Genomic DNA, 27,119 nt, shown 5'->3' with positions numbered 1-27,119 from the left:
GCTTTGCTCAGGAGGGCTCTGGAGGAATACCTGCCCCGTATTGTCTCAGGTTGATGGGACTGCTCTTCCCCTGTGGGTAAAAGACAGAAAGACACACTAAAGAAACAACTTCAGTAGAGATTTATTTATAAAGGGAGAATAAATGGGGATAAGATCAGGTAGAAGGTAGGCGATGGAGCATACCCCTGGGCAAGCTAAGAGGCTTCCTGGTGAGTCAAGACACAGGTATTGGGTCTCCCTGGTGGTGCAAGGGGTTAAGACACAGCATTATGAAGCTATCTGTAGCCACTGCAGCACGAGTTTGATCCCTGGTCAGGGAGCTAACCACATGGCATAGTAGACCTCTTCTGTCTCGCCCACTGCTCCCCTCAGCAGTGTAATTCAGTCAATTTGCCTGTTCTGTTCCCCACTCTGTCTCTGGTGAATCCTCTCCCTCCCCCGCCCCCCACACCTCTGGCCTGTACCCCAGTTCTTGTATGCATAAATAAATAAATCTTAAAAAAAAAAAAAGACACAGGTACTAGGGGAACATGGAGGCCAAAGACCAGGAGAAGCCTAGTTATATTTGAAAAGAATTTCCTCATAGTTTGCAGTTTGAGATTTTTGTTTACCTAAACCAAATTTGCCAACTTCTTCCACTTCATTTAAGTCACACAATTTTGAGCATTTCCTTAAAGATCTTTCCTTCTCAGTTGCCAAGAAAGATCTGGTGTTTGCTTTCTCCTGTTCCACTTGTCTGCATGAAACCTTTTCACAAACCATTTGTAGCTTTGACCTGACTGTCCCTCTCCCTACATTGTTTTTGTTTTTTATTTTTTTTTTTTTTTTGTATTTTTGAAAAATTGTGCTCCTCTCTGTCTTCAATACTGAAGTTTCTCTTAAAGTCTCCTCTTGCTCAAAGTCTTCTCAAGAGAAATTGGGTAGCTAGCTGGGTGGGACAAGTTACTTGCCAACCTGTGTGTAGAGGAGACCTGTGGGGGAGGCAGGCTTAAGGTGAGCTGCCAACAAAATTGGAAAATAATGTCATGGGTCTCCAAGGCAGGTGACAGTGTTTGGAGCTGCTAAGATTTCTCTGGGGTGTTTCTCCTGGTTTGTTACTCTTCTTGCTGTTCAAAGGAGAAAGTGGTGATGGGGCAAAGGTGGCTGTGACTGTGTTTCCAGCTCATCTGGGACAACACCCATACTCTCTTTGGAGTTGCAGAGCTCAATTCGCACCTGACAGTTAGGCTGATCTTTCGACCCATCACCTCCCACTTCTCTGCCCTCAACAAGCTGGTGACTACCACATACCCTCCTGCTTATTATTCCTCCGAAGTGTTCAGTTGCTAAGTGTGTTTCTGTGATTAGTTCTCATGACCTGTGTGCATGTGTGAGTTTTCTAGCATGTGCTTAGATGTGAATTTTCACAGTAGTTGGACTCACTGCTGACTCTGAACTTTGGATATCTCCAAGGAGAGCAGTTTGTGAGGTTCTCCTCTACTTCCTATCTCAAGGGTTATTGGGGGTCAGAAAGCTCTCATCTCCAGGAAATTTAGCCATAATAATTATTCTTTGTGGCACTTTTTCATTTACGAAGAGTTTTCACATATATTATTCAACAGTATAAAACCCCATATATTAGTTAATTATCATCCACTTGAAGGTGAGGACACTAAGGTTTTGAACATTTCCCTAAAGATCTTTCCTTCTTGGGCCTCCCCTGGTGATGCAGGCGGTTGAGCGCAGTGCTGTGAAGCTGTCCGCAGCCTCTGCAGCACCGATTCGATTCCGGCCAGCCAACAAGGGTCCCACATGGTGCGGACAGTCCTCTTCTACTGTGCCCACTGCTCCCCTCAGCAGTGTATTTCGTCAGTCTGCCTGTTTTGCTCCCCGCTCTGTCTCTGGTGAATCCTCTCACCCTCCTGCGAATCTGGCCTGGACCCCAGATCTTGTATAAATAAATAAATAAATCTTTAAAATAAATAAATAGATCTTTCCTTCTGAGTTGCCAAGAAAGATCTAGTGTTTGCTTTCTCCTGTTCCACTTTGTCCAAAATTAATGTCCTAGCTCTAACCTTCGAATTTGAAGCCAGTGTGGTTTATCCTGTACCACAACTGCCTGAGAAGCAATGTGAGCACAAAACAGATGAGAAAGATGACACCTTTTTAGGTTAACATTAATTTGTTCATGTATTTGTCTTGTAATTATGTCATTAATTAATTGATGCATTTTATTCACTGTGGGGATGAGATTACAATGAAAAACTGGAAAATATTGGGAAAATTGGATATATTTTTGATGTGTATATCAAGAGAAGTAGATGGAATATTAGCATACTAGTGACAATACACATCCATTCTCCTTGATTTAATATTCCAACTTCCAATTATTTATTTAAGGAACTAATCAGAGGTATATATCAGATATATGTGTAAAAGGGTTTTATGATATTGTTTATAATAGTGAAGATCAAAAATGAATAAGGGGATGATTGAATAATTATAACATTTATCTAATGGGATCTATGATAGGTAGATAGATGAGAAACCATTAATTTGTAAAAAGCAAAGAAAAGAAAAATGTGGAATAAGCAAAGTAAGGAAACACATTCATAGCATACCATTTAAAAGGCTGGCAGTAAATAAATGTTAAATAGGTTTTTTTTCTGGGTGGTGAGTGAAGACTCTTCAATTATTGATCTCTTTATATCGCTGGACAACCAGATTTTCTTCTCACTTACAAACACAAAAGCAAAATTTCCAAGTTTTCTCCCAAATGGAACTGTATAATAAATCTGCAGGATTGATTGAGAGGAAATGGTGAACACAGCAGGTTATTTCCCATGGAGAAAGGAAAGTTGACTGCATGATTTTAGATCTCCTTACAGTATGAACAAGCACTTTCAGAAACTTGAGCACCCACAGGCCAGATCCTTGGAGAACTAACTACAGTGTTTAAAGAAAGGTTACAGTTGATGAAAAGAAGACCTTTCTGAATGGTGCTGGAGGTAGAGTGTGGCAAGTGAGGTCTCATCTTGATGCCAAATTTAAGGAAACACCAAAAGAGTTCCATAACCAAGACAAATAGAATTTAAGACAATATTTTTTCTAAAAAAGTAATCCAAAACTCCAGAAAGAACAATATATTAAAATTTTAAATAAAGATAGGATCAATTCTGACCATTCTTACAGTGAGTTACATATTCTTGAATGGGGGCAGATTTTAGAATTTATTTACTATAGATTTTGAAGAACAGAAAAATATAAAATGCTTTCATAATACGGAGAAAAATCTAGAGCAAAATAGGTGTTCATTTTCCTTGGAGTTGTATTGATAGGTTAATCCTTAACCTTCCTGTTTAACTTAGATTCAAGATATACTACTGAGCAAGATAAAACTCCAATCTTTTGCAACTGGAAAATCAGTCCTACCTACACTAAAAGAATTGAAAAAAAATGAATAAGTAAGGTTAGCTATAGAAGAGAGAAAGTTGGATTGAGCTCAAGCTCAATTCCTATAGTTCCATCTTCTCTCTTCTCATACCTCAGAATCTATCTGAAGAGTGACCCCACAGGGACCGGAAGGTTATTTAGGGCAGAGACAATATAGCAGTCTCCTTCTGTGGAACCACATCACCATGGAGAGCAACACTACCCCAATTTTGGTCCCTTAGATTCTGGAATTTTTAGCTAAAAATCTCCCACCCTAAAAAAAAAAGTGAAAAAAAAAATCCTTCAAGAGAAATCATTTCCTTGCCAATCTGAGACAAGGGGTGAATTTTATCCACTTTGCTACTCAATTTTCCCAGATGGAAACATGCTGGGAAGGCTCATGGACTCTGTAGGTAGCTTTAAGTCCTTCAAATAAAACTGATTCACAAGACCTTACAGTAAGGAGGTAATTTTAAAGGACAGCATTCCTCACAAATCATCCCCAAAATTCTGCTCCACTGCTTCCAATGATTGGAAATTCATTATCTTTCAAGTCAGTATCCCCTGCCTTTTTTTTAAAGATGCTGTTCACTTTAAAAAAAATAAAATTAGACTTTTCAGATTATAAAATGCTTAAAGGAAAAAAAATCTGTACAGAAGGGTATAAATAAAAAAGTTAGCCTTTCCCTCTTCCCTTTCTCTGGTCCAGAGGTAATCATGATTTATGGGTTTTTTTAAAATTTATTTATTTCCATCTAGGATATATTTGTGTACAACTTAGCATATTTACATATAATTTTAATTCTATATAGTTAATTTTAATTCTATGTAGTATTTACATATAATTTTAATTCTGTGTAGTTTAATTCAAGTGGAATTAAACTGCATATACCAATTCACAACTGATTTTTTTTAGTTTCATTTAATATTATATCTTGAATATTTTTTGTCACAGTACTTAATATTTTCTTATAAATGCAAAAACAAAAATTCTAAGTCTTCTCCAAAATAGAACTGTACAGTAAGTCAGTCTGGGAATTATTAAGTACTGTAGCTCTATCTCATGCTTCAATCCCATACACGCCAACCCATTATGTAGATCCATACAGATACACTATCACCAATTCCATTGCTGAATAATTTTAAGAAAAACCATTATTCTTTATTGTCTCTGTATCTGACTCTCTGCAACTTACCACCTCCCCACATTATCTAAACACTTATTCCCTTTCAACCAAAATATTCGAGCACCTTGATCATGGTTATGATAAATTTTATGTTCTGGAGTCCATTAGCACAGCCAGATGAGCATGAAGAAATATAATTGTCAATGGACATTTGAATCAATACAACCAGAGAGGGAAAATAGTAAGATTTTGGAAAACACACAAGATTTCTCACTTGTATTCACTTGTGCCCACAGCCACTCACCACTTCTGACCTTGGCAACCAGAAAGAGTGCAGGCACTTCCCAGGCAGTGATTTTCACATGAGATTGAAGAGACTGATGTAGGGGAAGGATGGAGGTAAAGTACCTTGTGTTCATGGGGCATGTACTGAATCCCATAGGGCAAAGAGGTCTCAGCTGTCTAATATCAGAGATAAGTTCAAATTATTGCTGTGCTTCCTGAGGCTGGCTGGGGGCCCTACTTCCATAGTCTTGAGAGGTGGCCCAGGAGAAAAAAAATGCAGCATCTTAAGCTTCAGGTTTCAGGAGTTTGGGATATTTATTTTCCCCAAGAGGAGTACATCCCTCTGCCCCAAGTCTCCTGGGGTCATGCCTTGCAAAGTTCCTCTAGGGTACAAAGGTGGGGAAGATGACACCCAGAGTGGGTCTCAAGGGCTTCATTAGGAACTGGAGAAGCAGATGAGGAACTCGCTTTTCTTTCTTCACTGACTGTCTCAGACTGTTGGTGTTTCAGAAGCTAACACTGCTTTGAGTTTCAGTCAAGTAAATCATATGCATGCTGGATATACTTAGGAAGGAAAGACTACATCTTAGTTTCTTGGGATTAGAGATGTAGCCAACTTCCTGAAACTTACTCAAAAAATATTATCAAAACCAGCAAGAGGTTAGAGGGGCCAGGATTGCTCTTGTCCAGTTTCAGTCTTTAGTCACCTTCATCAAGTCTCACTGCACATATATCTCAGCCTCTCTTCCATTTAGGGAGATTCCTCTCCCCAGTGTGGAAAGGGAAGAAGACACCTTCAGACCCATTCCTCATGTCCTATTAGTTCCTTCTCATCCTGATGGAGAGTCAAAAAGTCACCATACATCTTTACTCCAGAACATCTAATATCTGGCTCAGCACTGCCCTCCCCATCAAGGTGGTCCCTGTGTCCGTGGAAGATGCTTGAAGAGCTCTTTAAATCTATCCCATAACCGGGATTGTCATAAGGATCTTCAACCCAGACTAGGAATTTTCTTTCCAAAATAATCCTATAAACACTAAAACATCTTGGTAACGAGGTTTCCAATATCTTTTCAACTCATATGCAAGAGTTTACATACATTTCCACCTATGTTTATGGCAAAAATGGGATGATTATTATTTTTGTAGCCTTCATTGTTTTTAATAATATGAAATCTTGCTATATGAACACTTTAATATTCAGTTTGTTTTTTTCCTCTTAACAGCGCATTGTGAATCTTTCCCATATTTGTAAACTTTTTCCTACATTGTCACTTTTAGAGCAATGCCTGCCTTCTCTCGTGGCTATTCTCTATGCTATATTGCAGCATGGCTTGTCTGAATCAAAGTTCAAATGAACACCACACATTGTATTTAGTGGTTAAATTTTCAAATTATTTTTTAGTCTTGACCAGGGTTTCTCAACAGTGGCAGCCCTGACTGCACTTTGCTGTGTGTGGGGGAATGAGGGTGAGCCTTAGGTTACAAGATGTTTTGCAGTGCCTCTGGTCCCTAACAACTAGCGACTGGTAGCATCTCCCCTCCCCCACTTTACTGGAGACAATCAAAAATGTCTCTAATATTGCCAAATATTTCCAGGGGTGACTGGGGGTGGTGTGGGTTGGGGGGATGGCAGAATTTATTCTCTGAGCAATATTGGTCTAAAGCGTTGTTATCCCTCACCCTACTGTCACTGCATTGACTTGTTTAAAACCCAAGTCAATTTCTTAGTTTCTGGATATCTATTTACTCATTGTATCATTTCATTTGTTCTTCTATATCCTGCATTTCCTATATACTGGAAGTTAGTTCTAAAGGTTTAATTAGATTCAAGTTCAGCTTATTAAATTAGTCATGTGTTGCTTAAGGACATTCCTGTCAATGATGGACCTCATATTTAATTATGGTCTAGGTGTGCAGTAGGCTGTAGCACCTAGGGCTGTATACGTACACTCTTTGACATTCACTCAATGACAAAATTGCCTAAGATATTTCTCATAATGCACATATCCTTGTTGTCAAGTGACTGTATGTTACTGTATAACTGCTTATTAACTATATAGACTATAAATCATATTATGCTGGGCTAATTTTGATAATTTTGCATTGAATCAAATAGAGCTGTTAAATAAAAATAGAGGATAATCAGTTAAATCTGAATGTTAGAAAAATAACAGTTTCAGGATAAGTATATCTCAAATATTGCATGGGACACAGTTATACTAAAAAATGATTTATTGATTATCTAAAATTAAAATCAACTAGATTTCCTGTATCTTACCAGGCAACTCCAACTAAGAAGCATGCAGCAACTGGTTACCCCACTATAAGCAATGCTAATTGATCAGTGTTGCAAGTGGTCATGGCTTGATGCTCTATTCCAATTGGTACCATCAACCTTTTATCCCTTTTATCATTTCATCTCTTGGTATATTTTGTGTAAGTCCGTTTTTATTAGGAATTGCAAAAAACTGTTTTTCTAATCATGTCATCGCTACTTTTATTTGACTGAGTTTTGCACAGCAGTTTCTTACATCAGTTAAGATGAGGAGGCAACTTAGAAATGGGTAGAGTCTGAATTTAAACGTGGGTCCTCTAATTCTGAGTCTAGCATGCATTCTGTTACGTCGAGGGAAAAACACTGCTCGCTTTTGCCTTGTTGATGAACCATGACTACAAATAGTGATAACCTAGCAAGTCTATGCCAGTCATTAGAGTGACACAAGATGGCAGAAATATAGCACAAGGTGGTAATGGAGCATGGAAAATGAAACAAACTGATTCTCCAGTCTGAAAAAGATAAAAGCTCTAGAAGAAGGGTTAAAAGAAAAAAGTATACATAATTAAAGAATCTGTGTCTTTATTCCAATTGCCTTTCATTCTGGCCACAAATTCTCAGTAACACATTTCAGAATAACCCACACAGTCACATTTGTAGCCATGGACGTGTGTTCGAGAACAAATGGCTGTATTTTCTGAAAGGACTAGTGTTTTCATTCACCAAGTGACTGTGAAAGGTCAAAGGAGATGCCCTCTTTTTCAGACATGTAGTCGGGAGGAGGGGTATCTGCAGATCAGAAGCACTAGGCAGCCGGAGGAATTTTCACCTTCCTTTTCATTTATTGACTTTGTTATACTGTATTTCCAGTTAATTAAATTGATAGTTAAATACCCTGTGATTAGAATAGTAGGAAGAGGATTAGAAGGCCATATCATTCCTGTATTTTGCATTACTCAATAGGATTGCCAGGCCATCAGTCATAGTAGAAATATTCTTTGATATATTATAGATAATATTCTAATTACCAGAGGAATTAATTGAAGAGTATGTCTTCAGGTGCTAGTTTTTTCTATGAAAAGGCAAGATTGATGGTTCTCATGGAAGACAAACAATTGGAGATAAGGCTTTGTCAGGCAGGCCTCCAGAGTCCTTCAAGAGATTTTTTTTAGAAAATTGCCTTGAAGGAAGAGAAGCATGATTTATTATGTCACAGCATCATGATAGAAATAATCAATGAGTTAATTGCTCATTTATAACTCTAATAAATATTTATCTAAACATTCCCTGTACTACTAGGCACCAGGTAAAGAGCAATGAATCAAGCACATATTGTATGTGTTGAGGAGCGAGACAAGAAAAGATGCAATTTTCATATATTGTAATGCATACTTTGATAGGATAAGAATGGAGTAATGGAGGAACAATAGGTAACCTTCTGGCATGCATATTAATATATTAAATCACTTATATTCACTAGGAAGCAAAAATCACATGGAGATGACTGATCTGGAATACTTAACATTAAAAATGAATGAATTAGCCTTTTGCATTATCCTGTGAATTTGAGTAATGTTCTGGAGACTGGTCACCTTTGTGAGCTCACCATTGAGATCTGGGCTTGCATGACTGAAATACACACCCGGGACAAGGAAGGCTACACCAAGGTTTTCCTAATTACTAGAGCCACTGGATTTCATTAGGTTCTTCTACTTGGAAACTCTGCTGCATTCCACACTGTTAATCACTCTTTGCCATGAAACTGTCTTCTTGATTATGTGACCCCACTATCTCTGGGTGTTTCTACTAAAGCTTGCTGGGGGGGTCATTTAGCATCTGGCGTGCATCTGTCATTCTGCTCTGCAGAGGGCATGTGAGAGTCACTTAATTTGGTGATTCAGTGAACCTGAGGTTTTTAAGAGAGGTTCTACTACGCTGTTATCACTTCAGTGTGTGATTAACCTAAATATCTAAATTAACCACCCACTCAGCCTTTATCACATTGCTGATTTAATTCTCTGTCTTGTTACTACCTGGTATGTTTCTGCTCATTTATTTGTTCATATCGTTATTGTATTTTCCCCCACATTGGATTATTTAGTCCTTAAGAGCACTTGGTCTTTCATCCTTTCCTCAATTCTAAATCTTCAGCCAAAACAAACAAACAACAGGAAGCTCATAATTTAGTTCTGTATCTACCAAGGATTAATTGCTTGGTTATAAAATTTGCATAAACCATGCTCCGGGGTTCAGACTTCTCAATCTCTAAAATGAAAGTGTTTAAAATGATTACCTGTAAGGTCCTTTCCTATTTTAAAATTGCATATTTTTCTCTACTCTGAAACAGAATAAAAACTGATCAGGAAACTGAAAACACCATCTCTTCTCCAAGTCACTTCTAACAAATGCCCCATAGTCTTCTTCAACCCTACCATCCTTCCAATACTCAGCTTTCAACTCCTTTCTTCCTTTGACTCCTACTTTCAAATCTATTACACCTCCTGTCATCTTTTTTTTTTTTTTTTTTTTTTTTACTTCTGCCAGCTCAGAGATGGGCCCATAGAAGGCGACATTGCTCTATGTCCTGAACTATCAATGTGCAGGACAGACAGGAGCAGGAACACTCATCAGGCAGGCAGCGGGAGCCTCTGCTCTTTGGGGACCACCACAGGGCCAGCTTGTTGCAGGAACTTGTCTTCTTGAGACCCCACAGTCTTAGTTGCCAAAAAATGCTTGGACGTTGGAACTGCAGAGGGCTTTTGAGCTCAAGTCTTCCAACCTTTCCATTTCATAGACACAATGTCATCAAAGGAATGTTATCTCGTGAGACTATTTGAAGTTGCTCCTTTTTTTCAATAACTACAACTCTGACCCCCTGCCAGTTGGGCAGCCTACTTCCTTAATGACATCTTAGACAATTTCATTATCTTTTAATCACTTTGTGTTATTAAAACAATCCCACTGGAGTTATTAAACACAATCCCGTTTTTTTCAAAATCTAATTCTATGTTCTATTTGAGATGTTCTTCCTCTCCATCAACCCTCCCCTCCCCCACTTTGGCTTATGACTCCAACGACTTGATAGCTGTTGGGAAGTGAAAGGTGGCGGCCACACCACCCAAACCCCCTTCTCTTCCCAACATCAGCCCCTTCTTTATTGTGAGGAAACAGAATGGAGAATTGAAAGCAACTGTCCACAGTGTATTGTCTGCCTTGTTTTGTTGTAACTGTGCTTCTTGTACGTGACAGTGCCTCCTCCGGGGAGGGATGGTGGTGATGTCTCCTTTTTGTTAGTTGTTGCCATTTCCATAGCAGCACAGATTGTTCCTCCTTGGTTTTCAGTTTCCCACAGTAGCTCTGTCACAGGAGCATGTCTGCAGCACGCTTACCTCTCACGGCCGGTCTGTCTACCTTGCCTTTCCTCAGCTCCCATGGTGGGCAGCCCACTCTTCAACATTTGGTTATTGGAGTTCCCATTGCCCAAAGAATGGCTCTTGGAGGGGGGAGGCAGAGGGCTAGGCAAGGTGGTTTAGCCCCCTACCCATTGCCTTATGTTTTGCCCAATTAAAACAGAAGTGGCACTTTCTTAGTCTTTTGCCACACAAGATGGTGGCACTATTGGCTAACTTGTGGCACAAACTTTCAGGTCTGGTCTTTCTTTCCTGACTTTTCCTACAAATTTAACAGCAATAGGTGTTCTTTAAGAATAATGTTTCATAAACCTTCAGGGAAAAGGTAGCCGGGAGTTCGCAACTTGGAAGTGGAGGTAATGGCTCAGTGATTAGGTTGTGGGAAAATATGTTGGATGCCTGTCTTCCCCTTATTTAAGGGTCTGGTTATTCAATCCTCTATCCTTCAAGTCCTGGCCCTACATTCACTCTGTTGTATCTGTCATCTCATGAGAAGCAAAGATGGAACAGCAACTACTTCATAAGATTCTTGAGAGTAGTAATGGAGCTAAGGTTTCTGCTACAAAGTGCTCAGTAAGTGTTACAGTTGCTGTTGCTATTCTTACATTTTATCATTTTAGTTGGAATACAAAGTAGTGTCTCCATTTTTATTTCTGCCTGTGGAAATCAGGTTTTTGACAACTGAGAGGTGGGTAGCAGGAGCTCCCTTTTTATTTTTGCATCTTTGTATCCTACATGGTTCTCAGTGCATTGAGAGGCATATGGCAGGTGCTTCACAAGTTAAAGGTTACAAGGCATGTAACCTTCTCTGATACAAGTCATGTTTCTGAAATGCAAATATTTCATCTCCTGTGGGTCAACCAAGGAATAATGTCAATATAATATTGATCTTAGTTCATACAAATTTTTCCTAGCATGTTAATATATATATATATATATATATATATTTTACTACCAATGTATAGCAATTGAACACACACCTAACCAGCACAGTGGAGCACAGAAGGAAGAGAGAACCCCTACAATGGCCCTCCACATCAAAAGTTTCTTCTTGGGTTGGTTTTACCAACATTTGTCTGGGGAGTGTTTATTGCCTGGTTTTCTCTGACCATGTGAATTTTCTACTTTTACCTCCTTCCATTGAACTACTTTACCTTTGAAGAAGATCAAGTCCTATGTCTCCTGCTGTTTTTTTCATTCATTACCTATTTAACATCTTCTAAATGGCTTCATTTATTTAATAGAAATGCTAATATTTATGCTAGAGCTTTGGTTCTAAGTTTTGCATATTTTGCCACAATATTTTTTCCCAAGAAATGGCTATTTTAGTGTGTGCTTTTGCATAAGGCAAGAACTTTTAAAAATAAATGCATATGATGTTATAAGAGAAACACCTGTGTTAAGTTCAAGAAAATGTTTGTGAAATGAGAGAAAACCATTTCTCTCTTTTGCCTATTCAACAATTAATCTTCAACTATTTAGTTTATCATCCCTCATGCTTTGTCTCTGCCTACTGAATCATTTCTACCAGCTGACAGGTGTTCTAGCATCTCCTATAAAGTGCAAACCCTCTCTTGACCCCACATCTTCTTCCATCACTGTCACATAGCAGAACTCAGAAAGTTGTCTACACTTCCTCACTTGTTGTCTCTACTTCCTCCCTTCCTACTCACAGTTTAGCCCACTTCAACCTGGCGACAACATAGCAATCCACTGAAAGTGCTATTAGGAAGTTCCCCCAAACTTGCTTATTACTAGATCCAGACAGTAAATTTATTCTCTTCACCTCTCAGCTGGATTCTATATAATCAACCATTTCATCTAGAGTTGCCCACTCTTCTCAGTTTTAAACATATGACAGTGGTTCTCAAATTCATATATCTAGCTCAGACATGTCTTCTGAACTCCCAATTCCTATAGCTGCCTATTTCTTATAAATACTTAGCTAGCACAAATACACTTCAAACGAAAGCCAACTAGAACACTTAACTTCATCCCTAAATCTTGTACTTCCTCTGTGCTCACCATCTACCCAGTGAGCAAAGCCAGAAACTTAGGAACCACATTTTATGATATACTCACCTTCTAGTTTGTCAGCAAGTTCTGTTAATCTATCTCCAAAATATACCTCAAACACATAAACTTTGCTTTACTTCCACTGCTACCTCTCTAGGCCAACCTATTATCATATTTTATTGTCTTCTAATCAAGGTTGAAATATCCGGAGTCAGAAGTTAATCTTGTCAACAACTTTTCTCCAGCATCAGATGTGTGTAGAACTGTAAGGAGAGAACTTAGCTCATTTCTATATCAAGTGACAATGGGAGTTCTCTCCTATAAGGAATAATGCAATAATGTAGAATACAAAATTATAAACAGGCCATGATGTTTTGGTCTTTTTGATGGAAATAAAGCAATTTAGAATTTATTGGAATTCCGGTGGTTGCAAGGCATACCTGTGGCAAAACTACAGACAATGAGAACGTCTGGCTGGCCTTGCATCATCTAGGTACTCAGCTATCAACAAGAAAAAATAAATGCTGGTCAATGATGTTACAATAGATGTATAATGAGTTCTATTTCCAGTTTCTTTACAAAATGATATTACACCATCTGATGGAGAGAAGATCAAAGAGTATGAAACAGAGAATCAGAGTTGGGTATCTGCAGTCTATTCAATGCTATTTTTTCTAGATTTTATCATGGTTGTGCCACTTTTCAACTTTTATATTTTATAATGTATCACCATTTATTTTCTTATTCTAAAGAGTCATCCCATTACCTAATATTGCATAGTCATCAATTCAGTTTTTTAAGGAAGGTTCCCATATTGTGGAAGTTTCAGCACCTGACACTTGATCCATCTCTCCTATCTATACACACATGTTAGTCAAATCAATATAATTCCCAGTCTTAATATAAAGAAGAAACAAAATGCAATTTCTTTATAATAAATAATCCTCTATACCCAGGATGAATGTGACAGCTATAAATGCAACCTGATATGAGGCAGTGGAATTGGTGACACAAATTTCAGGAACTTTATGGAGAGCTATTGGAACTATTGGAGAGCTGATTTTGTGAAACAGTGAACAATTCAAGGACACTGTTCCAGGAAAAGCAAACAATGCAGTACTTTGTTTCCTGTAAAATCCAGTATATATGAAAAAGTACAAAATAAACTTTATATTTACTTGTCAGTCTGGTTCAAGGCTCAAATATTTATGAAGTGTCTGGCTGGACTTTCAAAAGTTGTACAGAAGTGGGACAATTTTCATTATGCAAAGCTGTCCTGGTTATCACAGGACATTTGGCTGCCAGCTAAATGTTAAAAATGTAAGCTGCACACCTGTCTCTGAAATAGGCAACAAGCAACAGCTCCTCACAGTCCAGTTAAAAACACATACAGACATACATACATACAGGGGCACACATACACACATACATACATGTGAGCACCCACACACTCAGCGAGTATGATCTAAGAGGTTTGGGTATTTCCCTGACTGTCCTCATTCTCAACCCCTGAAATACCCTGGTCACAGGACTATTTGGGCAGGTCCTGAAGGATTAGGGCTTCAAAAGTTACCTATTAAAATGCAAATGTCCTTGGTCTGGCTGAGACCTCTTGTCCTTATCTGCTAACAGCCTAAAGGGATCCCTTTAGGAGAAGGCTTTTTCCATTTTTTAACTGTGTAATTCTGGAAGGAAGCATAAAATAGACCTGGCCTCCCACTGCATTTGGCTAGAGGGCTGACGCTGTAAGAAGAGTTTTCTCTGTCTAGTACAGCTCCCTAAAAATGATCTCAGGACTCCCCAGAGCAGCCTCCACCCCTGCAGACCTGTGAGTGTAAAGGGGCTTCTGCTCCTTGCAGCACAGAAACTTAAAGGTTCCAAGCTGCAGCCTCAGGGCACCATTTTGCTTCTGGATTCCCAACACTGTGTCCTCAGGATGGCCCAGAAGGATAAGAATGGAGTTGTTTCTCATCTGCTCTCAAGTCTAAAGGCTCTTTACAAGTAATGATACTAACAGTAATAGTAATAGCATGCTTATCTGCTGACTCCATTCTAAGCCTTTGACTATATTAAATCACTTAATTCAACCACAGATACCTTGCCACCTCTGTTTTACCAGTGAGAACAAGGCACAGAGAGGTCCAGTGATTTGCCAAGAGCCACACAACCTATCAAGCCCTGGGCTGAGAATCAAACTCCTGTTCTTAACCCATCTTAGAATATCATAGTTAATAATTTATTTTAATTCTTTTCATTTTTATAATTTTATGTGATGACCTGGCATTAAAACAATTTTTTATACCATCGTAGCCCTGAGAATTATCCTCAGCAGACGTATCATTCTGTTGTCCTCATTTTGAAGGCAAGATTAGCCCCTGTAACTACTGCATATGCCAGAGGAGATGAAAGCAAGTCCAAGACTTTCTTGGTCTCTGGACTAGAACATTGTGCTTACAAGGTCAAGGTCATGATCAATTTTCCTGAGCCACCTTGGGTGCAGCTTATTCCCTACAAGAAGAGGGAAGAGGCCTGACTACAAGAAGAGGCCTCATCTGGAAAATGAGTGGCTGGTTGCATATCCCAAGACAGGCAGGTGATGTCTGATGCCCACGAGTCACATCATAAACAGGGTAAGTCATGCTTGGTCCATGGCTCAGCCCTGAGGAATTTTAGGAGCCCTATCCAAGGATTTAATTGGGATTTTGTAGTTTTAGGGAATTCCCAAGAATTGTAATACGAATTAAGAAATCTTTTATCAGTCTATTGCATCCTTATCTATACCCAGAATATGGCCTTGACATAGACCCCTAAAACTTTTGACATGGCCTTGACCTAGACCCCTAAAACTTTTGAGCTTCCACTACTTTTTAAATTGACTATCTGATAGGACTTGACTATAAACAGTCTGTAGGAAATCAATCCTACAGAATAGTATGGTTCCTTTTAATTTAAGTGATAGCATATTTTATTAAAATCAGTTGCTTGAAATGTATTTTGTAGCTAGTCTTCATTCATATCTTTCTCTGAAAAACTCTACTATTTCCCTTCCAAGTTAGAAAGAAGTTAGTTTCTTAAAAATGGCAAAGGATCATCTTTGGAATTATTTCCGGGAGTCTCTCTTGTGAGAAGAACCTCTGTCCACATCAAGGCTGAAGCTTGCATAGCCAGTCTCTGTCTCTCTCTGAGTGTCATTTACTTGGGGAGTACTGAGCATTTCCATTTATTTCTTTTGGATCCATCCAAAGCACAGAACCATTCAGAAATTAAAAAATTTAAGAAATTTAAAATTTAAAAAGAAATTTAAAAAATGAATTAAGCCACTGACTTTATTATGAAAATCCATGAGACCCCCATTTGGAGTTCTCTTTCCTAAGTGACTACCACTCAGGCAGCAGAAGGGAGGCCAGGTTCACTAGCCCTATGAATCTAAAGGAAAAAGACAATCATCTCTTGATAGCTCTCCTTTTAGGCATACTTATGAAACATACTAATTTGCTAACAGCTCTACATGGCTGTGGATTGCAAAATCATCCCCTGCAATCAAGAAAAAGAAGTGTAAAAAAGGAAATTGCACTAGATCAATGATTTCTATTTGTGGATTATGGATCCCTAGAAAGCCAAGAAACTTTTGTGTGGAGACTTTGAATGCATGGACAGTCAAGTACAGTGTAGACTGAATGAACAGGAATACATTTTGCATTAAGAGGGTAGATCTTCAGCCATCTTTCCTGGGTTCAAACCCTAACTCTATAACTTAGTAGCTGTGTGTCCTTAGACTTGTCAGTTAACCCCTTTGTGCTTGGCTCCCTCACTCTATAACCACATTCAATTAGTGGGAGGAAGTGAGAAGACAGGATATTCTATATACTTAGCCTGGTCCCTAGACTTCATGCCAAGCAGCCTTGTCCCTGGTCCTTGAAGATCAGTAGGCACCTACATGCAAACAGACAGTTGCTTTTCTCTTTTATCATTTCACATCCAATTTTATCTGGCCACAGCCTGGTGGGGGAGAATCTAGAGAGGAAGAAGCAATAGATTGTCACTTCTGTCTGCTTCCCAGTTTTGGAGAACAAAAAGTAACAGACACCCTGTGGGTGATCCCTGTTCTGGCGGCATGACTCAAATCACAAAAGCTCTTCTACTAGGGCTCTAGCTGCAGGGACACCTTGCCATTCACAGACCCCGTGGTTCAAATGAGATCACATGAGCTTCTTTCTCCAGTGCCACAAAGTAAAATATAGGTTAAGGTTTCCAGGGACCAACAAAAGGTGAAAATTGGAAGATAGAATTGCTGTTGATGAGTGTTGAAGATGGAGACACAGATCAAAAGCTTGTGGTAAGAAGTGAGATTTAACATACTCTGTTGACCTTGGTGAGCTCAGGCCCTGCTATTGTGGGCTGGGGACAAGAAGCTGGCAGCACATTCTATCCAGATTGTAGATATAAAATTTGGAGAATTTTTTTTTTTAAAAATAAGGTAAGTATGTGTGGAATCCAACTGACATATCAACCTGTTTTGCAAAGGGGAAGCTGAGCAATTGCTGAATCTCAGTATTTATTTGTTCCTTTTGAATGGTTTCTTTTTCTGGTTTTGTTCCTTTGGCTGCTATGAAATTAGGTATGGCTTCTTCTTTCTGATGTTGATGTTGCTGGTTTTGGTTGTTTTGTTTTAGAGGTGGATGGTTGGTTTTTTTGTTTTGTTTTGTTTTGTTTTGTTTTGTTTTTTATTTATTTATACAAGCACTGGGTACAGTCAGAAGCGCAGGAGGGTGAGAGAATTCACCAGAGCCAGAGCGGGGAGCAGAGCAGGCAGAAATACACTGCTGAGGGGAGCAGCGGGCGGCAGGAGAGGTCTGCGCGCCATGTGGGACCCTCCTCCGGGGCCGGGGAGCAGCCGGGGATCGAACTGGCGCCACAGAGGCCACGGGCAGCTTCGCAACCCAGCGCTCAAACGCTGCGCCACCGGGGAGGCCCTGTTTTGTTTTGTTTTTTAATGAATGGCTTTGGTTGACTCTACTAGTTCTTTGATGCCACTGTTACCAAAGCATTACCCTCATGTCAGTGCTGGCCACTGAAACAAAAGCTTTGGAATATGAACAAATGAAGTGTTTGACTGCAAAACATATAGTCACCGGCTAGGAAAACATATATTCATGGAGCTCCACACCCTCACCTACTCAATAGGAGCTGTTGGGACAGTTGGAGACATGGAGACAATTTTAAATATTTGAGTCTTGGAACAGTGATTGTTTCTGAAGAACAATTGTAATCTAGCCTCACTGTCTAGGGAAAAAAAAGAGTGTCCCATGAGTTACTTGGAAAGATTCACAAAAAGTGGTGAATTTCTCTGACACTTCCCAGATCTTAGTATTCAAGTATTGTCCTCTGACAACACCCCCAAAACTATATGTTCCCCACATCTCTCCTCTCCTTCCCTCCTTATCTTCATCAAACAATTTTTCTTGTGTTCTAGTCTTCCTTTATGTGCTTTCCTTCACAACATGAAGAGAGTGAGATCGTTTCCATAAAGTGTGCTGGCATATGATCTTAGTTATTAAATAAAGCATCCTATGTGAGCTGCCAGTTGCCTTGACCCAGTTGAAATGCATGTCTCTCCCAGTTGAAATACATGTCTTTAATAAATAATGGCAGTTAAAGAGGGGAAGATGTATTTATTGGACATCATTTACATACCCGTGCTGTGTAATGCATTTACACATTTATTATTTTTTAAACTCTTATTAATATAGTAAAACAGTATTCTGAATACCATTATTATTCTACTTCACAGGGAAACCTTAATCATATAATTCTTAGGAATATCTGAATTCAGATCATTACACACAAGCAACTTTCACTTTTCAAAATAGCTTGTTGTTTTCTTAGAAGAGCTATCTCTAAAACCTTGGGGCCAGTCACTAATCTTTGTTATCTGAGAGTATTTATGAATCTTTTTAGCCCCATATTCTCTAAATCCATAGAAGCTGGAAGCTTTGGTGAGATATGTATGTTCAATTTGATAGACTTGATTGAGGAAAAGCACAGTGTGATGACCTAGGCTCTTGCTTACTTTCCAGGGCCCTGCCCACTTCACAGTCTTGGCACTGCTCATATACATACTGCATGTGGGGGAACAAACAAAAAACAAACAAAAAAACCTGGAAATGGCAAGCCACCATAAATCTCATGGCATTTATCATCTCCATTATTATAATCAATACCAAATCCCAGAAGAAGGTGACCTGCTGTGGCCTAGAGCTAAAAAACAGGAGAACTGAGCCCGGAACCTGGAAGGGGGCAACTGATGTGGGTGCAAAGGAGAAAGGCCGTCATGCTGGAAAATTAGAAAGATGAACATGGACAGAAGCTCGGGAAGAAAATAAAACAAATAGGGCCGAGATGCCTGCAAGTTATGGTTTGTCATCTATTTCCTGTCTTGTGAGCCCTGTCAGGACCATGAGGAAAAGCAGAGGTCTTTGACAATATCTCCAGTTTGGTCAGGTAGTGGAATCATTAGGGAATCAGATAAACAGATAAATTTGGATTTTTGGATTAGGGAATCAGATAAATCAGATAAATTTGGATTTTTTGAACGAATAGATCATCAGGAAATTAGGCAACAAGAGGGTAGGGAGCTCTGATCAAAATTTATGCAGTTGCCAACTTATTCGTGGACATGAATAAACATGGTCATGATAAGGAGTTTTACTCTGGGGTTAGATTGTCAACGTTTGAATCTGCACTTAGCCGTTTAGTAGGTGGGACCACAGACGAGGTGCTTGAAGTCTCTGGGTACCAGTCTTCCTGTCTGCAAAATGTGGATGATGGCACTTACTTCACAGGGTTATTGAATGATTGAAATGAAATAGCAGCCATGTTTAGCACAGTGCCAGATGCATATCAGAATAATTAACTGCTGCTGTTTTCATCTACTCTCCCCTCCAAGTTGCAGCCTAAAGAGTTACCCATGATGAACAATGTAAGAAAGCCCTGACTGTGTGCTAGGCCTGTGCCTCTCTCCCACCAGATTCCAGGTATGCATACAGAGGTGGGAGGGGAAAGCATAGAGCTGAATATCAATTTGCCCAGTTAGGCACCATCTGAAGATTATCTTCAGAGAAATAGACAAACCCAAGCATAACTGATGAGCTAATCAGATATGACACAGAACACGTTTCCTTCTCCTTTTTGGTTTCAAGTCTGCTTTAGGGTCCTGGACCTCTCCAGCCCAGTCGGCACCTGGGGCAAGAGGAGATGCCTCCCATCATGTGCCCCTCTGTCCTGCTGAGGACCGCTCTGACACTTTTCTGTGAGTAGAGGGTCAGACACCCCTCCTGGGGGGCAAGGTGGACCTCGGAGCCATGGGTGGGAGCATGGACAGGCTTGTGGGGACTTCTAGGCCATGTGTAAACTATGGGGCATTTCCCAGGGATTCTGCAATGGAGATAAGCCGATTAGTAGCCGAGACTGGGTTGAGCAGTGCCTAAGATGAAGCCAAGTGGCAAGGCAGTTGCAGCTGCTCTGGCAGCTCCCAGAAAGCAGGAGGGAGGTCAAGGAAAGAGAGAAGCTCCATTTCCCCCTGGGTCAGGCTGCTGAGGAGTGGTTAACCCCCACAACCCCAGGCTGTGCACCATCGCCACTTTTAGATCCTGTCCTCAGGAGTAAAGGGACAGACACTAACTTCTCCTCTCTGGGCTTTTGCAGCTCCAAACAGTGCATCAGCAGATGAGTCCCCTGCACTTGCTCACATGAGTTTTGGTGTGTCTCTCTCCCTCTCTGCTTCCCCTCATCCCTTTGTCTCTGTTTTCTAATGACCCTGGACCTGCCCTCTCTGTCCAACCCACTTCTCATTTCCACCTGGCCATGTTGTCTTCTTTCCCACCTTCAAAATTTCTCACACACAATTGCATTCTCTTACCACCCCCATCTCTTTAAGGCAACGATCTTGTCAGTCAAACATCTAAATGACTCAGTCTTTTGTCCATAATTGCCTTCAATTCTTGCATCATCACCATCATTGTTATTGCCATTTTATAGTTGAGGATGTGAGGTTAAGTGAGTTGTTAAAGTTCCACAGCTAACAAAGGGCTGGATTTTCACATCCGTCCCTTGGATACAGGTCTGGTTCTCTCCCGAAGGCATTCTCATACTCCTCGTCACCACAGAGCTGCTTGCTTCCTTGGTTTCTGTCCAAAGTCACTCTACATTTCTTGGTTTCTAAAAGCCTTTAAAAATCAGTCCTCTTGGTGCTTTTACCACCTTCCAGAATTGATACACATTTTTCACTCCATATGCACTCACAATATATAATCATACAAATTTTGGGCTGGGAGATACCTTGCATTCATGTAGCCCAACACCTTTATTCATCTACTGTTCACTCATTCACCTGTTCCATAAGTATTTAAATGAACACTCACTACATACCAGTCTTTGCACCTGGAGAGAGATTGCTGTCCTCATTCACAGGGATTGAAACTGAAGTCAACAGGTATAGAATTATCCTCTGTCACATAGTAAATATGTTGGTTTGTTTGCTGGTAGCCTGTCTTGCATCCCTTCTTTCTACTCTGGGTTGGAACCACCACTCTTTCCTCCTTCCCTTAGTCTTTAGGAGCAGGACAGTTTCCTACCACCAGCAGTGAAGAAGAGAATGACGATTGATTGACTATTGTTTGTCTGCCCTTTGGGGCCTGGGCAGTTTTCAATGATTATTTTCCCCCTCTAGATATCTCTCTACAGTCTGATCTTTCTGAAGCTACCAGGAAATCTGAGGTATCCTTGTATCCCCCATGGAATAGAATATTTCGGGGAGAGAATGTGACTTTTACATGTTCTGGGGACGATACCCTCCAATCTGACTCCACCAGCTGGTTCTTCAATAACACCGATTTAAACGTGACAAGCTCAAGTTTTGACATTGTGAATGCTAATCACTTGAACAGTGGAGAATACAGATGTCAGAACAAAAATTTTAACCAAAGTAAACCTGTGTACCTACGTGTCTTCAGTGGTAAGTTTCAGAGTCATGGAAACAGATTCTTCATGGGAGTGTGGCCATCTGAAGGTGGGAATGCCAGTTACTCTGTGATTTAGGGCAGCAGGGTGGGATCTAAGGGCTCTCCCTGACAACCTGTCCCTCTCTTCTTCCAGTTCTACTCCTGTCTGCCCTTCTGCTTTCATTCAATATTTTACATTGGCCATCTCCCAATGTTATTCTACTACTCTATCCCACCTCTGTCTTTTCTACATAGTTGCAGATGTGTATGTATATACATACATATATATATAGTCAAAAGGAAGGTGGATGTATAAACATGCAAAGAACTGTGAATATGAAATAGGATCAAAAAGTTTAATTTTGAAATTTGCTCTGCATAATCCATGGGCCATGACCAGCATGTTAGGCTGTATTTTTCATTTTGAAAGATATCAGATATAGTCCTCATTTTCTCTATTTTTACTTAGAAAAAAATCTTATATTTACCTCATCTTTGTCATTCTTCCCCTGCCAACAACGAGCTCACATGCTTGGGCACATGGGGATCAATGCTTAATGAACAGAGTTATCATCCTATTTGTATGGCTAGGTCTTTGCTGTATTTTACTTTATATTTTAAATATAAAAATATTTTTAAATGTCAACATGTTTCATATTTTCCTTTTATTATTTGTTTATGCATACAAGAACTGGGTTAGAGGCCAGAGGTGTAGGATTTGAGAAGATTCACCAGAAACAGAGTGGAGAATAGAACAGGTGGATTGACTGAAATACACTGCTGAGGGGAGCAGCAGGCAAGACAGGAGAGGTCTGCTGTGCCATGTGGGTTAGCTCCCTGGCCAGGGATCGAATTCAAGCTTCAGTGGCTGCAAATAACTTCCTAGCGCTGCGACTCAACAACTTGTGCCACCAGGGAGGCCCCAAATTTTTCTCTTGAATGAAAAGGTGTTTTAATGTCCATATTCAAATTCCAAATACAAACAAATGCAACATAGAACTGCTTCTCCATTTTCTTGGAGTGGATTCTAGAAAAGTCCTCAAGGATTGTTCCTAAATAAAATACGCTTTTACAAATTAGCCATATTTTCATTCAAAATTCTCCTTTAGTGAATGTTTTCAACTCTTAAAATATTAGTCATAGAATCCAACTCATCTTTTACTGACTCATTATTGACAAATATTTGTTAACTACCTACCAACTCCCAGGTATTGTGTTAGACACTGAAGATATAAGGGACAGACATGGTCTCTGGCCTCTTGAGGTTAATATCAAATGAGGAAGAGATGCTAACTAAATACACCAGCCATCAACTAAAATTCCAATTCATGTTCTGAGGAAGTTTTGAGGACAACTATGATTAATAGAATTAATGATTCCTATGAGGTAGAAAGGGGCATAAGAAACCTTCCCTTAGGCTGAGGCCCCCTCAGCAGAGGATGTTTTTTTCTGTCTCATTGACTAATGCATTAAAAGGCCTGGGTTTCAGACCTTCCATGAAGGAGTTCAGCATGGCTGAGATCAGAGAGACATTAGGGGTCCAGACTTACTCTCAGGGGGAGAGAGGATTTATCAACATAGAAGATAGGTTCTCAGTGTTTCATTTTGCATTTCCTTTCTAGCAAACTTAGACAAAAATATGGGTTAGTGATTCTTGACACACACACTCTATATGGCCTTTCATTATCTATCTATCTATATATCTATCCACCCATCCATTCATTCATTGTTAAACAACATAATGAATGCTCTTCAGACTGGTTGCTCCTTCAGGCCACTGCTGAGGAGGTGATAGAGGGTGATACCCTCTTCATCAGGTGTCATGGTTGGAAGAATTGGGAAGTCAAAAAGGTGACATACTACAAGGATGGCATAGCTCTCAAGTACTGGTATGAGAATCACAACATCTCCATTGCCAGCGCCACCATAGAAAACAGCGGCAACTACTCCTGCGTGGGAAGCATTTTGAAGTTTCAGTATAATTCTAGTTCCCTCAAAATTACTGTAAAAAAAGGTGAGCTGAAAAGAAAGGTAAAGAGTCTGTAGCAGGGGAGAGGGGCCATCCGAGCCTGAAGTGGTTGCAGCTGGTAGAGTGGGGCAGCTGTGTAATCTTGGAAAGTTGGTTAGATTTACAATCAAGAGATGTGAATTGAAAATATCCCTCATCTCTGTCTTAGATCTTATTTGTTTAATGGTAATAGTAATACCTGCTCACATTATGGAATTTTATGAAGATTAAATGTGGTAATATTTGTGAAATGGATTTGTAAAATGTTAAACACCATCCAAGCATAACAGATTGCAATTACCATTTTGATCTCAAAGTCATCTGTTGCTCCTGGGGAGAAGAGTTATGTTTATCAAATGGAAAGGGAGTTTCAAAGTGGAAAGAATGAAGAATATGAAGAATAGACTTGAGGAGTCTATTCCAGCCCAGGCAGGTGAGAAAGGAAACCAAATCTGTAGACTCCCTGCCTGTGTATCAGAGAAAACAGAAGGTATGATAAGAGAAGGGAGAGCAGATGGATTTCCTCTGGAGCCCGTGAGAGAGACTACTCCTTCCAACCTTCACATAAGAGAGGGAGCTTTCCAAATATTTGCCTTGCAAGGGGGAAGTTAGACTTTTTGCCTGGAAGATTTTAGTCAGACTAATATCTAAAAAAGCATGAGAACTGCAGCCAGTATTAAAGTCTAATGGCAGTTCTCTGTTAACTAATTTGAGACCTAAGCACCATTTAACTGTCTCTGGCTTCTAGTATTCTTATGTATAAAAAAAAAAGATTTGGTTTACATACCATTAGAATCACTTAGGAACTTAAATATTGATGGCCCTCTCTAATCCCTAGAGATTCTGATTTAATGACTTGGAGTAGGGCCTGGCCATCAGTATTTTAAAAAGCTTTTCCAGGTAATGGAAACGTGCAGCTAGTATTGAGGGCCACTTGCCTACATGGTCTCAAGGGATTTCTGGCTGTGATTCGTACAGTAATCATAAAAACTAGAATATTGCAAATTGAGTACCAGAATCACAAAATAGTAGAATTGTAGGCACCTTAAAGATGATCTTGTCCAATATCTTCACTTCATACAACAGGCAAGCAAGATATGATGACTGATTGATAAATAAGTAAACTATGACTCCTTGCCATCATTTGTCTCCTTTCATCCCCAAATCATATGAGGAGATCGGTCTTAACCCTAATAAAGTGCTCCTCTTTCCTATGGCCTTCCCACTAGGGCACATTGGCTAGTCATGTAGCAGTTAGACAGGGAAATATTCAGGATGCTCCAGGAACCCAAACTCAGGAGCTATGCTCCTAATCTTCTATTGTGCTGAAGCCGGAGGAGTAGGCTGGGCCCTACTCTTAGGGAGGATGACGGCCTGAATCTTCAGTCCCTAATGTGAGTTCTCTTTTTTATTGCATCCAGGTCCTCACCAAAACATCTACTGGCTACAGCTTCTTATCCCATTGTTGGTGGTGATTCTGTTTGCTGTGGACACAGTATTGTTTATCTTCACCCGGCAAGAGTTCAAATTTCTTTTGATGATTAAGAGCACCAGGAAAGGGGGCAGACCTATGAACCCACGTTATAAGTCAGACCCCAAAAAGAACTGACACCATGGTTTAAGACCCATTTGCAGCAGCAATTGCTCTCAGTCGTCAAACCCAGCTCAATGTACATCGAAAGGTCTGCACTCAAGGTTTTATACAACTGCTTAATTATCCAACCCAAACTGATTCAGTGGCATGTAATAGCTCAATAAACATCAGAGAAATGAATAAACAAATTCATTCATTTATTAGCATCTGTAAAAGAGAAGTGCAATTAGAACAAAATAAGCATGAAATCACGTAATATGAAGCTTCTAAGTATTCGAGGCTTGCTAGTTTCTTTTTTGCTTCTAGAGGCAGAACCATGAAGTTCTAGGTTAGAAATGTCCCCTTTTGACTTCTGTAAGCATGAGCTAGGAATGAGAAGCTGTGGCAAGATGCTGTGAGGTTGATGCCACCTTATGCTCTTTTAGCAATTCTGTGAGCTTCTTGTGCTTGGCAGACTCTGGGGAGGTCTTGAGCTGTGTGATTCTGGAGATGAGGCTTGAGGAAGCCACTGTAATTATTTTGCCCTCAAATAGCTCTTAAACTTGTACTTTGAAAGGCCCTGCAGTCATCCCCAAACTAAAGACACTTGGAGAAATTCTAGTGTGTAGGAAGAACTTTCATCCCTAACATCACTGAAGAGATCTCAGCACAGAATGGAGACCTTTTGGTGTGTTGATTCCCTTTCATTTTATGTCCTAACAAATCCATCAGAGGCCCAGGCTTCTCCCATGGAGTGAATGGCAGTAAGAGTCAGACTCTTTTAAAGCCATTCTCAGAATGAGACTAAGCCACACATAAGGAGACACAGATCCAAGTACTGGCTTTTGTTTTCTAGGCTTGAAGTTTGGGAAAGTATTATCCCTCCCAGGTCTTAGTATTTTATTTGTGAAATATGAATGATAATAGTCAGCTTGTCTACCTGCTAATGTTCTTCTGAAAATCCAGCAGGAGACTGTATCTGGAAGTTCTCTGTAAATTACAAGGATGTATAAAAAATTAGAGACTTCTAGCAAGTTCAAGACCCATTCTTTGCTCCCCTCACCTCTGCCCATGGAAATAGTCACACCAGGCCTTGGGGAGGGCGGTGGGGAGGGAAGCAGCACGTTGTTAGTGTAGAATCTGAGTTCACAAGGTCAATGCAAGATCGGGGCACCTATGGTTTACCTATGTTCTACAACTTAGTGAACTTAGTGTACCTAAGGAAGAAGTACACCTGGGCAGGGGAAAGTCACAAATATCCATGAGACTACTATGACTGCTTTTCTGCAAAGGATGTCTTTGGCACATAAAGCAAAGAGGGAATTACTAGAGATTTATTTTTAACAGGTATCTGGAATGAAATTCCTGGGAATTTTATAGGGAATACACAGCGATGTAAAAGATATAAATAAAAAATAAAATTAATTCATAAATTAAAATAAGAAATTCCTTAATACTTATCTACTTTGAAAAAAAATCATTTTGGAGAGGTAAAATTGACCAGATTCCCAGAGAATAGCCTTGTCATTCAGTATCATATAATAATAGGCCTAGTGAGTAGAGAAGAGATGTCTCCAGCAACAATGAGCCAGGGAAGGTCCTCATAGGGGTGTGTGGTCTCATCCCTGCCCTAGAGAAAAGACAGGTGGTCGGTTCTAGATTACAGCTTTGATACCACAGCCTTGCCACAACATCTGTGAACACATCTTGTTTCACTGTTCCATACACAGTATTTGATGCAGCAAGAAAAGAATGAGTCACTTACTCCTTTATTGGGTCAAATGAACTAGAGTTAAATAAAACGAGAGCTATTTGTATGAATGGATGTCCACCCTTGATCAGCCTTGAACGCATCTTCTGGGGGATTTTCTGGGTGCTTGAGTATCATCATTTTCCTTTACCTCCCCTTGACCCCTTACTCCAAGATTGTGAGAGCTATGGATGGAGCAGGAACCTGAAAGTTCAAACTGCTATTAACTAGCTGTGTGATTGGGGCATGTGACTACCTGCAG

At 39.9% G+C, this 27,119-nt stretch overlaps 1 protein-coding gene across 1 annotated transcript; it reads left to right on the top strand.

The window, feature by feature from the left end:
• Positions 1 to 172: 172 nt before the first annotated feature.
• On the top strand, positions 173 to 25,143 carry FCER1A (Fc epsilon receptor Ia; the record flags this gene model as incomplete). Its single annotated transcript, XM_084250113.1, has 4 exons — positions 173 to 209; positions 21,256 to 21,540; positions 23,283 to 23,540; positions 24,956 to 25,143. 4 exons carry the CDS (start codon positions 173 to 175, stop codon positions 25,141 to 25,143), a joined length of 768 nt encoding a protein of 255 aa, XP_084106239.1.
• Between the last annotated feature and the right edge of the window lie 1,976 nt (positions 25,144 to 27,119).

Source organism: Talpa europaea (genome assembly GCF_964194135.1).
Source record: "Talpa europaea genome assembly, chromosome: 12".
NCBI lineage: Eukaryota > Metazoa > Chordata > Mammalia > Eulipotyphla > Talpidae > Talpa > Talpa europaea.
Note: the sequence above shows the minus strand (reverse complement) of the source record. Positions and strands in the feature narration are given on the sequence as shown.